The 17758-nt window shown below is 34.4% G+C and overlaps 1 protein-coding gene across 3 annotated transcripts in view; it reads left to right on the forward strand.

Moving 5' to 3' along the window:
- Positions 1-15909, forward strand: part of LOC113853235 (probable UDP-N-acetylglucosamine--peptide N-acetylglucosaminyltransferase SPINDLY) — a 42488-nt gene extending 26579 nt beyond the window's left edge. The window contains exons 4-14 of one of the 3 annotated variants that reach the window (XM_027483744.1): positions 3599-3775; positions 4591-4807; positions 11948-12040; positions 12120-12221; positions 12296-12463; positions 12581-12669; positions 13351-13472; positions 13612-13793; positions 14250-14534; positions 14917-15064; positions 15241-15909. In XM_027483744.1, the coding sequence (XP_027339545.1) occupies positions 3630-3775; positions 4591-4807; positions 11948-12040; positions 12120-12221; positions 12296-12463; positions 12581-12669; positions 13351-13472; positions 13612-13793; positions 14250-14534; positions 14917-15064; positions 15241-15614 (1926 nt within the window). In that variant the 5' untranslated portion in view covers positions 3599-3629 and the 3' untranslated portion in view covers positions 15615-15909. Of the gene's footprint in view, positions 1-3590; positions 3776-4590; positions 4808-11947; positions 12041-12119; positions 12222-12295; positions 12464-12580; positions 12670-13350; positions 13473-13611; positions 13794-14249; positions 14535-14916; positions 15065-15240 lie in introns of those variants that run through there. The other 2 variants (XM_027483745.1, XM_027483743.1) reach the window with 2 other exon arrangements.
- The last annotated feature ends 1849 nt before the right edge of the window (positions 15910-17758 follow it).

Here is a 17758-nt window from a genome sequence, read left to right on the forward strand (position 1 = left end):
TAATATTTTCCCATTCTATTGACCAACATCTTATGTTCTTTGTTTCTTTTGAATACAGCATCGTCGAATCAGTCTTACCGCCTTTCATAACAACATGGGTCTTACTACTGCAGCCCTATTCAAAAGAACTAAGAACTCTTGTGCTTTCAACAAAAACACATCCTGAAAATTAAAGAGCTATATATATATATATATATATACACTATAACATTTCATCAAGTACATCAAAGTTAATAGTCTAAAATTAAAAAATTCTCAAAAAAGTTGTAATTGTAAGGAATAAATTAAAACTACTTTTGAATTTATCAATGACCAATTACAAGACTCATAATAATTATATTAAAAAAGTGATTAATAATCTCCAATAATAACCATCAAACTATATAAATGCAGGTGCATAAAAAAAAAATTCAATGAATGATAATTGAACACTTTAAGCAAAATATACATAACAACAATATGGTACTTGTAAATCATGGTAGTCAATTTTTTCTAAGAAACATTTTTACAAACATCTAATGGGCATGAATGCAAGTGTCTTTTTTTTTTTTTTTTTTAAATTATGAGAATTTAAGCAACAAATTATAACACAATTTTGTAAAACTTTGTGAATAAAACATCTCATAATATTACAAATATGAATAGGAAATTTATCTAGTTTTTTGTTGTATTTGCTTCATCTTTAATTTTAGAGGTTGCGCCATTTTTGCAAATCGCATGATTAAGATGGATTTAAGTATGACGCTTTTGTTTCTTCTTTTAATGTTTGGGAGTCAATCAAATAGAAAAAAAAAAAAGAAATCACTCTATCTCTCCTTGTGTTACTACTACATTGTTAAATACAGTGAAGCATTTCTTATTTGAGGCATTGTGCTAAACTTCGTGAGGGAATAATGATGAGGCTCACCACTCACTTTCAAATGTGCTACTAAGTGTGCTAGCTTTGTTAATTGGCTGAGATTGAACTGAGAACTGATGCTAAAATCAAAATTGGGATTGTGTTGGGGATTGACAAAAGGGTGCCTTGAGGTGGTTTAAAAAATCAACTTCACCTCTACCATTGTCAATATTTTTAAATGGAGCACCTTGTATGTTAGTGAGCTCATCATTTGAAAAATCCTCTAATTTGAGAGATAACTATGTAGGTGTGATGTTTTGCTTTGTCATTCCTTCTTCATAAACTCTATACTTCCCAGTGGAGTTGCCAATTGTTTCAGGATGAAATTTGATGTATTAGATCCGTAACCTTAAGAAGTACTAGAGAAAAAAAGAGCACAATGAACAAAATAAAAGAAATGTTATTAAGTGAGAAATGCTATGTTGTTTCATCCTTTTCAATACACAGTGATCGTATTTATAACTATTTAAATGAATACAAATAAATCATATGTTTTTAAAGAAACCTCCATGATTTTATCTTTTCTCTTTGTTGTTTTAGATTTTTTAATGTGGTTGTAGGATAGATGTCGTGGTTCCAATTTCTAAGTAATTCCCATTTATTTTGTAACAGATAACTAGACTAGGATACTTGACACTTTGTTTCGTTGATAATACACATCCTCTTGTAACATCTCAATATTGTTGTTTTGTTCAACATTTTGCCTTTTGGCAAGCGAACTCGTGTCGCTTTTGTCTTTTTTTCACTAACTTGGATATTTGTTGATTTTTGCAGCTCTAGGTCTTTTCCCATTCATCTTATGCGTCACTTTGTCAAACTTTCCATGTGGGCCTCTTTGTTGGATCACTACACTGTTATTGAGTTAAACTTTATCCTAAATATTTAAAGACTTATTTTACTATATTTCTCATTCAATTCTTTATGTTATTCTTCTGTTTAACTCTACATTCAATTTTCTTATGATTACCAATCATTCATACAAATACTATTAATACCCAATGGTCATGCAATATTAATATTCTTTTCTCTAAATCAACATCCCTAATGGTCATGCAAGACATTAATTTAAGAAAGCTTTAGGAGCCTACGAACTTGTTAATTTAATAACGATTAGAAGAGAAAAATTGGTTTGGTCCACCTAATCCTTTGTCTCGTTTTACTCTATAGATCTATTAATTAACCGAGGTACGATCGCATGACGATATAATTAATTAGGATTAAGAAAGAAACGCAATAGGATAAAATCTAATCACAAAACGGAAATCAAATTTAGATTTAAACATCCAAATTTCATAAATTCATGAACAATAGTTCTCATAGCCCTAACTATGGACTTAGTTACTCATGCTAAAGAAAAGAACTAAAACAATCATAATCAAAGCCATAATAAAAAGAAATAGCAAACTAGAGTATGAGATGTATTCCTGGTATTCAAGTACGATCGCTTGAAGCTCTAAGTCTCGCCAAGCATGTGTCAAGGATCCCGTGCACGAGAGACGAGATCAGATGTATTCTAGAGCCAAAGCCAAGATGTAAAAATGGTGTTCTTATGATGCCTGAGATCTCCTTTTAATGAGGTTTGAAAATCTTAAAGACTCTTGATAATTGGGCTTCTTGCAGATGAGCATGGTCGTGCAAGGCTTTAAGCACGACTGTGCATTGGCTCAAAGCACCCTTGTGCTTGTTGAAAGGGTCTGGACATACTGACTGCTGCGAAACTCTAATCTTTCATTAATTTGGGCCCAAAATGCATCCAACATCCACTTGCGGCCTCTTTATACCAAATTGCACAATTAATATATAAATTAATATAAAATCCAAATAAAATAAAGGTTAAATATGAATATGTGGGTTGTAAAATAAGGTCTAATTACAAACTTATCAAGCCATGAGTCTTTTGTAGAGACCTAAAGACCCTTTCTTGGACCGATCATCAGTATAAGATTTTGATTTTTTATTTATTTGTTACATTATCCTTTTTATTATGTTTCATTAAAAATATCTTAATATATAATAAATAGTTTAAAATATCTAGATGTTTGGATTTATTTATCATTTGCCGAGGAGTGATAAAATAATAATTTTAAAAGAATTTAGTATTTAAGTTTAATTTGGATAAAATTTTCATAAATATTAATAGAATAAAATAAATAAATTTATTCTCATAAATTAAAATTAACTTATTTTTTATATTTAAAAAATTATTAAATTTTTCTAATTTTTTAAAAAATAATTTTTTTTAATTTATTCATTTTTTTTTAATTTTGTTATAAAGACTTATTATGAATTTATTTAAACTGAATTTTAATATCTTCATGTATTACCCAGGTTATTATGTTTATTTATTTAAATATAATATAAATACTTAATTTCGTTTAGAAGCTTACAAATTTTTACTCGTATATTGATACATTGATGTAATTTTACAAATTTAAATAAATTAAATTTTTAAAAGATTTAAATGTATTAAATAGTAAGATGTTGTTTAAATGTATATATTGTAAATAGATATTTTTATAAATTCACACATATATTAATCATGCTCCATGCAATGTAATTAATTAAAGATAATGCAAATAAAAAATAATAGATAAAATAAAATATAAATTAATGCAAGTTAAAAAAAAAAAGCATAGGAGTGGGAAAAAAGCATAGCTATATTTTTAGTGATATGAATAATATTTTTACACTAGTTAAACTAAAACGGAAGGCGAAACCTAACACACAAAAAATGGCGGAGAGGTTGGGAGCAGCAGAAGAGACTGTTCCCCACACAACAACGAAGCTCGTCGTTTTGGCTGATCTCAACGTCGACCCTCCCGAAGCCGAAGCAGACGAAGACGATTCTTCACTGGTCCCTCCTCCACCAATCACCAGGTTCTCTTTCTTCCACATTCTCACATCATTTCTATTTTTTCACGTTTTGCTTCTTCTGATTTCCGATTATTCACTTCTATATAACCAATTGAACTCTAGAACTTCAAAACTCATCAAACCCTGTTAGGTTTGGTTTATTGTTCTCAGCTAGTGCATTTTAAACCAGAGACGCAGTTAAGAACATTCAATTGTTAACCGTTTAATCTCTTTCTCGTTAGACAGTGAATAAGTTGGAATTGTATTTCTTGTGTTTCGAAAATGTAGACAGTTATCTGTTTTTGGCTGCATTAAAGTGTGTTACGATGTCTGTTTGTTCCGTGTGGGTTCTTTTGTCGGTGTATCTCGAAAGACTAGGAGGATGGAGAAGTATAGAGTGCGCAGTGTGAAGTACAAGCGACAAAATTGCTAGAAAATTGGAAGGATTAATACGGTGATATTTTAGATTTTTGAGAGACTAATTTGATGATAATTTTTTGTTTTTGAATAATTATAGTGGTGATACGTGTAACTTTGGAGAACCAACCCGAGGTTGAGGGTTTACTCAACATTTTCTTATCTAATAATAAAAATTGAAAAAAGGAGTACATTTTTGCCAATGTGTTATAATATGACATTTTATTAATTTTGAAAATTTTTCTGGGGTATTGTAGTCTGACAAGTTTTTTTCAGAAATTTTCCATTTTGTTTTATAGAAGAAAATTGAATTTTTTTTATTATAATTCATTCAATTGTTATTGCAAAATGAATTATTTATACCAATACTTAGTATTTTTTCGTTGCTTCTTGTCATTTATTGAAATTTTCAATTAATATAGGTTGACGAATGATGAAAACGGTCAAGATAAGAGTTTGTTGTCCAAAGACGCTGACAGCATTGAAGGTGAAAGTAAAAAGTTGAACAAACTCGGCAAATGCCGCTCCAGACCTAGCAAGACGGATTCTTCTCTTGATTGTGCAGCTGATGCAGATGGTGATCAACATGTTCAAGGGACTCCTTCATCTCGGGAGGAAAAAGTTAGCAGTATGAAGACTGTGAGTTTATTTTAAAGTCATTAAATATTTTTCCATTTTATTCAAATTATCCCACTTCTCAACGATAATTAGCTTTTTGTTTTGTGCTTGGGAAAAAATAGATTTTTATTGTGATTTTCTGTGGGCCTGTATCTGAAGAAGTGAAGATGGTTTTTTATTTGGTCACTATGCATTGATACTTCAAAATTGACGATGTACTCGTATTGTATCCTTGCTAGATACCTAAAAACTTAAGCAAACAACAAAAATTTTAAGATGAGTTAACAACAATTTTTAAATTACAGTGTAACCATAGTATATCCAATTCCTGTACATGTATGGTTAAGGATTTCAGTTAATCAGTTAGCTAACTATCCTTCCTTCCAGAAAATATGCTTTTTGCTGGTAACTCAGAATATAAGACCTTAAAAATGTATTTCATGATTTTATTTTCTTCTTGTTGAAGTATTTAGGCAACCAATAATTGGCCATCAGAAATAATTTTCAACTGTTCTTTTCAGTGAACACTAGTAGGAGATGGATCATGTCTAAAGATGCAGATGGAGATTTTTTTTTCTTATCTCTTTAATGAGATTTTGAGATCTAAAAAAAATACTAGATGAATGGTGGAAAAATACTTTGATTCCTGAAAAAGATGATTGAGCATAAACTACGGGATGAAACTAAGATTGTAGAAAATCAATTTGATTTTATGCCAAGAAAGTCTACAACATAAGAACTTCTGGATATTGATAAGTTTATATCAAGACTCCTCTATGAGTCCTTACATGTTTAGATGTGTTTACAAGTGACATAGAAAACATTATCTTTAAGTGCATGCTCTTTGTGAATGACATAGTATTGGTTGGTGATTCAAAAGAAGAAGTTAATACTAAACTTAAGTTATGGAGGAAGACATTAGAATCTAAGAGTTTTTGTTTGAGCTGAAGCAAGACAAAATATATGCATTGTGATAGAGTACTGACCAGAAAGTGGGATTAAATGGTGTAAGGCCCAGGATTTAGAAAATGTATGCTCATAAGAAAAAGAAAACTAGTGAGGTGAGAGAGGGAGGAGAATGCTAAGTTGGCAAGTTGCTCACGGGAGTAAGGAATATAGGCAATTTGGGAGAATAGTGATGAGTTAGTTATGCATTTTCTTTTTATGTTTGGAAAGAGAAATTCTATTTTCTCTTGGGAGCTTTTGCTCTAGTTGCTGTAAGAGCTCAGGCTCATTTCTTTGACTCCAAATTGGTGAAGCAATCAACACCTTTAATTTCCCTTCTGCATGAATGCGGGACAAGGCATCAACCGCCTTATTCTTTGGTCTCCGCTTATAAACTACTTCAAAATGGTAACCTTCAAAACCTAGTATTGTTGATCACAACTTGTCACTCTCTGTTGTACTAACTTTTTTAGGCTCTTTTGATCAGTAAAAACGGTGAAGCTTCTACCAATGAGGTAATGTCTCCAATGTGTACTGCTAACACTAAGACCATTAGTTCCTTCTCATGTATTGATTTTGATAAACTGTTGTCACCAAGAGCCTTACTAAAGTTAGCAATTGGTCTTCTCCCTTGCATTAACACAGCTCCAATTCCTCTCCCAAAAGCATCACATTCAATTTGAAAAGGTTGAGTGAAGTTTGGCAGCGCCAACACAGAAGAAGAGGTAAGAGCCTCTTTTAGTTCTTCAAAAGCTTCAAGTGCCTCCGAACTCCAATGAAATCCCTCCTTCTTAGTTAGTTCTGTTAATGGCTTAGCTAATTTTCCATATCCCTGAATAAATTTCCTATGATATCCGGTCAACCCCAAAACACCTGCTCACACCTTTGACATTATGTGGAATTGGCCATTCCTGCACACTTCTCACCTTTGTAGGATCCAGTGTAACTCCTAATCTTGAGATCACATGACCCAAATACTCTACTTGCTGCCTCCCAAAAGTGCATTTCTTTTGGTTGGCTACCCAGTGATTACTCTCCAACACCTGCAACACCTGTTGATGATGTGATAAATGTGTCTGCAGGTCTTTACTGTACACAAGGATGTCATAAAAAAATACCAGCACAAATCTCCTTAAAAATAACTTAAAAATCTGGTTCATTATAGATTGGAATGTAGCTGGAGCATTCATCAACTGAAAGGCATAACTAAGTATTCATAATGTCTTTCATGAGTCCTATTTGCTGTTTTATGAATGCCTTCCAATTTCACTCTAATTTGATGATATCTAGACTTCAAATCCAATTTTGAAAAGTAGCAAGCCCCATTAACTTATCTAATAGCTCATCCGCTACAGGAATAGGATACTTATCAGTTATCTGGAATAGTCACCTTATTCACGGCTCGATAATCAACACACATGCACCATGAGGAATCCTTCTTTTTTTACCAAAATTATTGGACTAGAAAAAAAACTTGAGCTATGTCGAATCACCCCTAGCTGTAATAACTATGCAACCTGTTTTTCTATCTCATTCTGATGCAAATGAGAATGACGATAAGGCCTTACACTCACAGGTCCAGCTCCAGATTGCAACTCAATCACATGCTCGACTTCCCTCCTTGGTGGTAACCCCATCACCTCTTTGAATACCTCAGGAAATTCATTAAGAACATTAGCAAGTTCTTGCTGTTGGATATAATTTAGAGCATTTTCATCATCTGTCAAAATTTCAGTTTCAGCTTGGTACCAGTCCTACACTCCTTTTCAGTTTTCACTGACTTCTTTCAATAAAGTATAAAATGATGCTAGGTCATAACTGTAATTACTTCCTCTACGTGGTTTATCACCACTATTAACCAGTCCCTGAAATTGGATTGGTGTACCCATAGTAGTCAATAGCGGTTGCTATCGTGAAGGTGTGCAGCAAAGCGGTAGGATGTTGCTATCCCATTGGCATAGTGTTTCATTGTAGTGGTCGTTGCACCGTGAGTCACGGACAAAATTAGAGAAAACCATGGCCATCATGGCTGCTATTTCATCCTAGGTTAAATCCCTAATTTATCCTCCATTTTTGAATGTTGGGCAACTTTTAATGAGGGCAATCTTGAGATTTTGCCTCCCTTTTACATTTAGATATCTTCTCCCTCGTCAAACTATCCCTAAGCTCTCTCAATTCTCCTCTTGTTCATTTTCGTTCTCTGTGACATCCTCTTGTTTCCAATGTCCTTCATCTTTGGCGAAACTTCTGACGCGACAGAGTCATTATCCAATCATCTTCATCTTTGGCAAAGCTTTTGACGTGACCCAAACGTTTTCTGATCATCTTCAACTCTAGTGAAGCTTCCGACGTAAATTAGACATTTTCTGGTCATCTTCATCTCCAACGAACCTAAATGTTTTTCAGTGACTAACCATTCTCTGTTTTATATTTTCCTTTGCTTTTTTTATTTTACTTCTCTATTTTCTATTGTGTGTGTAGTTTTATTTATATTAAGTATATTTAAAACTTTAGAATAGTTGTCATCGTGCTATAGTGTTTTTTGGGGTTGGCCGCTCCATGCCACTATCTGGGATTGACTACTATGGGTGTACCATGATGCATGAACGACAAAATCATCTCACCCCAATCCATTTCCACTTTTCCCAAATCCTTCAATGAAGATACCCCCGATATCAAATCCAACCCTCCCTAATCCAACACACATGCATCAATAATGATCTCAATACCACCAATTTGAACTCTAACATCAAAGCACTTAGCCGGTACAACCTTATGCCCATCATCACCACGGTGAATACTTAGATCTCAAGTAGGAGTTCTAGAGCAGCAATCACTTGTGGTGAGATAAAATTATGTGAAGCACTGCTGTCTGGTAAAATTATGTGAAGCACTGCTGTCTACCATAATTAAAACAGTAATTCCCTTAAGCCTACCTTCCATTTTTATAGTCCTCACTCCTTGTAATAAATCACGTGATCCCGCAAAGACCCATAGCCTTGCATTCAAGTGCTTCATCATCTTCAACCTCATCTACTTCAATTGCTATCATCTCACCTTCTTCATTAATTATCTCATCATATCCAAGGACCAGCAATCTAAATTGCTTCTCAGGGCATCGATGCAGGGGATGATACTTCTCTCAACTCCTAAAACACAATCCCTTGGCCTTCCTATCCATCAGCTCTGGTAAGAGAGGTGTTTAAAACCTGTGCTATGTTCACCACATCCCTTCCGAACATCTTTTCCATCTCCTGTAGAAAAATGTGGGTGTTGAACGGTCTCTATTTTGAGACCCAGGTGTATGTCCAGCACCCACATGAACTCAATTTGACTCAGGCTAACCTGTACCCACAGTATGGGAGCAGTCTATAAGGCCTGAGATATTGTTCCTCTGGTAAACACCCTGATGAAATAAACTCAAATTCAGCAATTTCTCCTCAACACTCCCTGTTTGCTGTAAATCTGAGAGCTTTTCGAATGGATTATCGTATTGTCAACCTCCATATCATTCTATCAAGGCTTGTTTTAATTTAGGCCAGGTTAGATGATCTTCTGTCTCCTTCAGCAAATTAAACCAATGAATGGTAGGTCCTTCCATACTCAGCTTAGCAAGATTCACCTTCACCTCTCCTCATCCAAAATATTCTGAACCTCTAAATATGTCTCAGCATGTGTTATGTTACCCATCCCATTGGGTCTTCACCATCAAACAGGGGAAGTTTGACTTTCCTTGCTGATGTTCCCCCTTCTCTGCTCTGTGAGCCACCTCTCACTCCGCCTGAACCAGATTTTCAATCATCGAGGGAATGACGCTCAAGCAACTTGCTCATCTCTAACAACAAAATTGTTAGAATTCGGCCATAGATAGCTTCATGGAATCCTCTAGAGCAACAACCATGGCTTGTAAGATATTGACCTTATTTGTCTTCAGCATCATTTCTATCTTCAGCTGGACCAATTGAAAAGCAGTGAACCTGAGCTCTTTTAGCAACCAGAGTAGAAGCTCCTAAGAGAAAATATAATTTCTCTTTCCAAACATAAAAAGCAAATGCATAACTAACTAACTAACTACTAAGTTTAGCAAAAAATAAGATGAAGATCATGCGTTAGAAGATAAAATTAGAGATGATTTGATACCACAAGTTTCTAGGTTTAAGAACTTAGGATCCAGTATATAGAATGTCGGGAAACTAATGAAGATGTTATTCATAGAATACAAGCTGGGTGATTAAAGTGGAGAAAAACATTAAGAGTTATTTGTGAGTGTAGTCAAATAACAACCATGGCAACACTGCCACAACTATGGCAGATTTACAGTGGTAGTGCCATGGCAGCCATTATGCGCCTGGGGGCTATGATGGAAAATGTTAGTTTTTGAGAAAAAATGAAATGGGCCTCAAACCTGACCTGGTCCAAAGTGACCCAAGAACGCCAAAGCATACTTATCAATAACCGCTATTGCACTAGTGCAGAGCAGTGGTTGGCTGCGAAATACTTGCTATTGTGGAGGTTGTGCCTTAATTGCAGTTGAACTTTCAGTGTGGGTGCTTGTTTTTTAAGCTTGATGGAGAAAGGGAGTGAAAGTATGATTCTGCCCCTGCTATAGTGTTTGACCTTTTTTAAGGGCAAAATGAACTTCCTGTCCCACTTAATATTTTTTTCCTTCTCTTCTCGAGCAAGCGTCCTTTTACACAGTACTATGCCTATTCTCTCTCTCGTGCTCTGTTTTTCTTCCTTCTCTCTAAAGCCAACTTCTCCTTCACCATTTTCACCATTGAAGACATCCTTTATAGCTGTTTCTGGGGACTGAGTTGAGGGGCCTGTTTTTCGGCATCTATTTTCTGTTTTGCTTCTTTGTGCTCTATTTTTTTTTACTTCAAACAATGCTCTTTGGTGATCTGTTTTACTTCTTCAAACAGTGTTGTTTCTCACTCAGTTTGCATCTTCTCCAAAGGCTGTGATCACTTTTCCATCATTTTCCAGGCATGGTATTATTGTTTTTTACACACAACTAAAAAAATTAGGACTTGTAGTGTTTTTCTATACATTGTAGTGTTTTCTCTCTCTCTCTCTCTCTATATATATATATATATATATATAGATACATAGATATATTATTTTTAGTATGACTGCCATGTTTCTGCCATAAGCCGCCATGGCATCTGCCATAATTTTATGACAGTTTATTAACTGTCCATCATGACCTGCTATCCACCATTGATAACATTGGTGACAGCAAAATACTTATCAAGCTAATGGGGAAGTTTTGTCATTCCGCAATACAATTAATTATCCTATATGGTAATGAATGTTGGGTCTTAAAAGAATAATACTAGGAAAAAATGAAGTGGCAAAAATGAGAATGTTAAGGTGGATGAATGGTTGCACAAGAAAAGACATGATAAGAAATGATAGTATACATGCAATATTGAAGTAACATTTATAGTGAAAAAGATAACTGAAAACCGTGGTTTGATAACGTACATATAAGACCTATGGAGGCACCATTGAAGTAAGTGGATGTGATGATATTAGTATGTTAAAAAGTAGAGGGAGACCTAAAAGAATCTTAAAGGAGGCTACTAAAAGATATTTTAATTAATAATTTTTTTGAAAATTTGGTTTTTGATCGAGCTCAATTACGTCCTGAGATTAATGTAGCCGACCTTACCTAGTGGAATAAGACTTGGTTATTGTTGTATACTTTTCTTCTTGATTCATTGAAATATTTCTAGCCAACTTATGTGAGATGTGATGGATATGGGATATCTGTTGAGGATGGAAACATTTTGCTTGCTCCTTTGTCCTTCCTTTCTATTTGCAGAGCAGCAGCATGATTTGCATATCTACTCACTTCAGATGGTTTATGCTTAATTAATGTCTTCTAATTTGTTATTTATTGTTTCGCTTGTTTGTAGCTTATAATGTGGTTTCTTTGATATTTATATGACCATGAATCATGTTCAATGCAAGTATCTACTCACTTCAGATGGTTTATGCTTAATTAATGTCTTCTAATTGGTTATTTATTGTTTCGCTTGTTTGTAGCTTATAATGTGGTTTCTTTGATATTTATATGACCATGAATCATGTTCAATGCAAGCTGTTCACTACTTTCCATGATTGATTTTAGATTGCTTTCTTCTAATCGCCATCTTTCCATCATTGAATCAGCTTTTGTTTTGTTACTGACAAAATTAGTTCTTCTTATAGGGCTTGATGCATGTTGCAAGGAAGATGCCCAAAAATGCTCATGCTCATTTTATACTTGGCTTGATGTACCAAAGATTAAGCCAACCTCAAAAGGTACTAAGTAATGCTTTATAATTTTCCTGTTATGTTTCATACATTGTAGATCTATCATTGTTCATTAAATATTTTTCAGGCTGTATTGGCTTATGAGAAGGCAGAAGAGATCTTACTCAGGTCTGAGGCTGAGATTGATAGGCCAGTGTTACTTTCTTTAGTTCAGATTCACCATGCACAGGTGCAATAATATTAATTTGATATATTAATAATTCTAATCTTTCTGTTCATTGACATGTTGTATAATCGTTCTAGTGCCTGATACTAGAAAGTTCATCAGAAAATAGTTCTGATAAAGAACTTGAGTCTCATGAACTTGAAGAGATTCTTTCTAAACTGAAAGAGTCAGTGCAGTCAGATATCAGACAGGCAGCTGTATGGAACACACTCGGTTTTATTCTTCTTAAAACTGGTCGTGTGCAGGTACCAGTACTTGTTTGCTCTCCTTCCTTATACTTTAATGTTCTTTAGGCATATATGATGTTTTTGGTGTTAGTATTTGATATGACCAACTGATGTGAACTTCAAACACTGTTGTAGAGTGCTATCTCAGTTTTGTCATCATTGTTGGCCATTGCACCAGAGAACTATGATTGCCTAGGAAATCTTGGGATAGCTTATCTTCAAATGTAAGTCTGGACAGTAATTGTCTCTTTATAGTTGTGGTCTGATTATTTTTTATTTAACTTTTTCTCAATAGTGTAGTGCCTTTACAAATGCTAGATTCATCCTCATGCGACATGTGGTTGCAGTTTCTTTTTTGGTGTCCTATTTTTTTGTAGCATTGTGATGAAATGTGAATAAAGCAATTTACAGGGAGTTGAGAAAATTTTCTGATATAACATGTGCTATCTCTTCTTTCATATTGTTCCTGAAATAATTGAAGAAACCCTGAAGGGAAGCAAAAAATAGAAGAAAAGTTTATTTGAATGGATCATGGGCGTACTACATACCGTTAGAGACATTGTTACAATGATAGATGAAGAAAGTCGAAATAAATAATATGAAATATGTTGTAACTTATAAATCTTTTGTTGTGTTTAGCATTATTGAAAGAGCATAAACCATAGTATTGGTCACCTAACTTACCACACAAGGAAGTTGATGATGGCAAATAGAGAAGTTTCAATGTGTACTACAAGATGGGAGTGGAAGCTCAACTTCCTTGGAAGAATGACGAGAAAAAATGTTATTTTTCCTTTAGGGATTAAAAGCTTTATTAAAATTATTTGAGAAATAGTGGTCAAATAATAAAATTTTTATTTAGTGGTCAAGTTTTCCTCAATGGTAAATACTATATTGCCTTGCAGTGGAAATATGGAATTATCTGCAAAATGTTTTCAAGACTTGATTCTAAAAGATCAAAACCATCCTGCAGCTCTGGTCAATTATGCTGCCCTTCTTTTGTGTAAACATGCCTCGGTTGTAGCAGGTACTTTTATTGTTTTATGGCTCTGTGCACTCAATTTTTGTGGGATATTACTTCCGTTTGTCGTTTATTCTCAAGTGGATGAAGAATTTTACATAATGTGGTTCTTATTTTTTGTTATGTGATTCTTCATGAACCCCAGGTGCTGGTGCAAGTGCTGCTGAAGGTGCCACAGCAGATCAGATCATGGCTGCTAATGTTGCTAAGGAATGTTTGCTGGCTGCAATTAAAGCAGATAGCAAATCAGCTCATATTTGGTCAAATCTTGCTTATGCATTTTCTATTTGTGGCGATTATCGAAGTTCCAGCAAGTGCTTGGAGAAGGTGCTCATGGCTTCTTGCTACAGTCATTTATTGCGTATTTATTGAGGTTGTTCATTGGTTTCCTGGTCCTTGTTATTGGTGAAATATTGATCTTTGATTCTCTGCAACAAATTCTTGGCTCTTTTTTATGTGCATTCTTTTTAATAATTAAGATGGCAGGAATTACTCACATTGATTTGTGTGTATTGGATTTAGGCTAATGGTACTATTGAATTCCACCCCCTCACGCCCTAGAAAATTTTGATCTTTGATACTCTGCAACAAATTTCATGGATCTTTTTTATGAGCATTCTTTTTAATAATCAAAAATAAAATGGCAGGATTTACTCATTGGTGTTGTGTGTATTGGATTTTGGCTAATGGTAGTGGCATTTTTAAAGTCAACCCCCCACCCCCAAGAAAATTGTGAAGTCATTTGTTAATTTTTCCCTCGCCTCTGTTGCCAATGCTTTGTAGGCAGCAAAACTGGAACCCAATTGCATGTCTACTCGTTATGCTGTTGCTGTCCACCGAATAAAGGAGGCAGAAAGATCTCAAGATCCTAGTGAACTGCTTTCATGTGCTGGAAATGAGATGGCTTCTATAATAAGAGATGGTGATTCATCTCTGGTTGAGCTTCCAATAGCATGGGCTGGGCTTGCCATGGTTCACAAGGCCCAGCATGAGATAACGGCAGCATATGAAAGTGAACAGCCTGGGCTGATGGAAGTTGAAGAGCGCGCTGTTTGCAGTTTAAAGCAGGTAATTTATTGCTTTGTTTTAGTTATCATTCTTAGATGACCTAGCTTTATCTTTTCTATTTGAGGTTTTATCATGCATATTGTGTTGTTTACACAGCTTTTCCAAAATGTCATAACACTTAGCGTCTTCAAATGTTTCTCTGATGGATATAGTTTCTTAAATGTTTGTGTTGAGATATCAAGTATTCCAGTCCCATGTCGGTCCGCTAGGTAACAAATCAAAGGCTATATAAGCAAAAGGGCTTTAACTTAAAAATTGTCTAAGACATTTTAGTTAAATAAGTCACTTAAGCCACAGCCCACTCACTCTCCCTCACTCTTGGATTGGACTCACATTCCAAAATCCTAATAGTTTGTTTGGCATGTCATTATTTTTTTATAAGGCTATAGCAGAAGATCCACATGATGCTGTGCAGTGGCACCAACTTGGCGTTCATAGTCTTTGTGCACGGCAATTCAAAACGTCACAGAAGTACCTCAAAGCTGCTGTTGCCTGTGACAAGGATTGCAGCTATTCATGGTCTAACCTAGGTATGCTCTCTCTCCCTCTCCCGGCTGTAATAGGAATGTACATTTTCAAATCTTCAAATTCAACATTGTATTCCTTTGGGATTGTCAACTGTAGTCTGGCACTCTAGCTCCCTCCCCTGATCCCCTTCTGATAACAGTAATATTCCCTTTTATGATTGGTTGTTTTGCATGTCCAGGTGTCTCCCTTCAACTATCAGAACAACAATCACAAGGCGAAGAAGTATACAAGCGGGCATTGTCTTTGGCAACAACTCAACAAGCGCATGCTATACTATCCAACTTGGGAATTCTCTATCGCCATCAGAAACAATATCAACGCGCGAAGGCTATGTTTACGAAGTCACTTGAATTACGGCCAGGGTATGCTCCTGCATTCAACAATCTGGGTCTTGTGTTTGTTGCCGAGGGTCTTTGGGAAGAGGCCAAGTATTGTTTTGACAAAGCCCTTCAATCAGATCCATTGCTTGATGCAGCGAAGTCTAATTTGATTAAGGTGGCTGCCATGTCAAAGTTGTGCAAAGGTCTGTCCGCATGCACTCTTAAAGAATGATGTTGTAGTCCCTGAAGGATAGATTAGTTTTTATTTTCTTCTGTTCGACAACCATTTATAATATTAAATTAAAGAGAATGCAATTGTATTACGTGCTTTAAAATGTGCAATTAAGTAAATATATTTTTCAAGCTATACAATTGTATAGGCCCCTTGCGGGGGTGCAAATTCCTGAAAAGAAATAAAAGTATAGTGAAAAACGAACGTAAAACGAACCAAAGGGACCCAATGTTCAATGTTTTTATTTTAATCTTTCACTATGTTTTGAATATTTAAATCAGTCTGATTCACTCCTTGTCATTGAAGTTGTTGCTTTAGTCGAAGTCACTATCATTTTATATAGTGTGTTTGATTTTGCATCTAATTCATTCGAACTTATTCATTTTTGCGTTACTAGTTATGATTTTTACCTTTTAACGTAATTTTACACGTTTTAAGGTGATTTTATTGAGCTTCTAAACACGTATACATTACATAATTCCATCAAAGCTGCTCCTCTCTTCCCAAATCAACATCTGACCACAGCCAAACCCCCAACGCTGTTCATATCCGTATAAATGTCCCACAATCCTCCATCCCTCATCCAAGGATTAACCATTAGCATTAGCTAAGCCAAATCTACAGGAGATTGAATCAAAATAAAAAAACAATGAAAGGGGGTAAGAGGATATGAATTCTAGAAAATCAAACCAACGTCATTGGTGAAATGCGGAAAATCAAGAGGAAGAAATGGTAAAAGAAATAGACAAGAAAAAGCGATCAATTGAAAATATAGAATGTTTTGGATTGCGACTAGACTGGGAGAGATGACGGTTGGTGCTATGGCATCGGTGATCCCCGACAACATTGTGAAGCCATGAAAGTTTGGTGATTTATTGCAATAATTACAAGTTGATAGAGTGGGTCGACAGTGGTTCTATGATGAAATGGGGGTGTCAATGGTGTGCTCTCACTGCACTGCTCTACCGCACAATCGAGGGGTGGTAAGCTTTTAGATAAGTTTTTATAAATGTTTTTACTCTCTCTTACGCTAATAGCAGTAGATGTGGGACTTTCAAGAATGTATTGAAAACGTTTGGAAATCCTCCAGCAATGTGGGACTTCATGGAATGCATAAAAAATAAAATAAAAAAGATATCAATTGTTTAGAACTAGCAATCTAATTCACATGCTTGTTTATAAAATAAATACATTTCAAAAGGCAGATTCTAATATCCTTTTAACTTTGATAATTAAGGACAAAATATCTTTTATAGAAGTTTGCATGTATTGTATATTGTTGATTGAAAAGTTTTATTTTAATCAAATGATTAAAAACGTAACACAAGAAACTTGTAATAAAAGTTAAATTTATTAAAGAATATATTAGTAATTTGATATATATTTTCTTTTTTCTTTTTCTTTGCGTCTTCTATTTTAACTCATACGATATGAATTTGTTCATTCTCTAACTTATAACGATGATTGTGTAATCAAGAACCGCCACATTCCATTTCGCTCTATAATTATAAATTCTGATTCAATCTATCGAGGGTTTGTAAATGGTAGAACTCTTTCTATAAATAAATAAATAAATATATATATATATATATATAACACTAAAAAATACTAAAAAATTAGAAAATATTGAAATTTTGAGAAAAAATTTGTCTAAAGTCCCTTCAATTAAATAGATCTCAAAAAGTTATACACGTAATTTATATAAATCAAAATCATATGCTAAAAGTTATGTTCCTTTAAAGTTTGACTATAAAGAAGAAAAATTGCAAATTTTTTTACATCAATTGTTTTTTAGGGTTTAAGGAGTGTTACTTTCTACATCAGTAAAAAATTGGGAATCAATGTAGAAAGCACTTAAGCTTCTATTACATCGTTGGCGAATATCATATATTTTTCATTTATAAACTCAACAAAGATTAAATTTCAAGTAAATATTGATAAACTCTAACGACAAACACTACATGTTTTTCATTTATAAACTCAATGAAGCCTAAGTAAATATTAACAAACAAACATTATTTTATTGACATCGTTGGAAGAGTTGATGGAGACAAAGACCTTAATGGTTGTAGTGGGAGCTCATGGTCATGGCTATTGAGACGCAGATGGTAGCAATATCGGCAAGTAAAAGTGACAGAGAGGTT

The sequence above is a fragment of the Abrus precatorius genome, unplaced genomic scaffold (genome assembly GCF_003935025.1).
Source record: "Abrus precatorius isolate BTA unplaced genomic scaffold, Abrus_2018 Scaffold10, whole genome shotgun sequence".
Taxonomy (NCBI): domain Eukaryota; kingdom Viridiplantae; phylum Streptophyta; class Magnoliopsida; order Fabales; family Fabaceae; genus Abrus; species Abrus precatorius.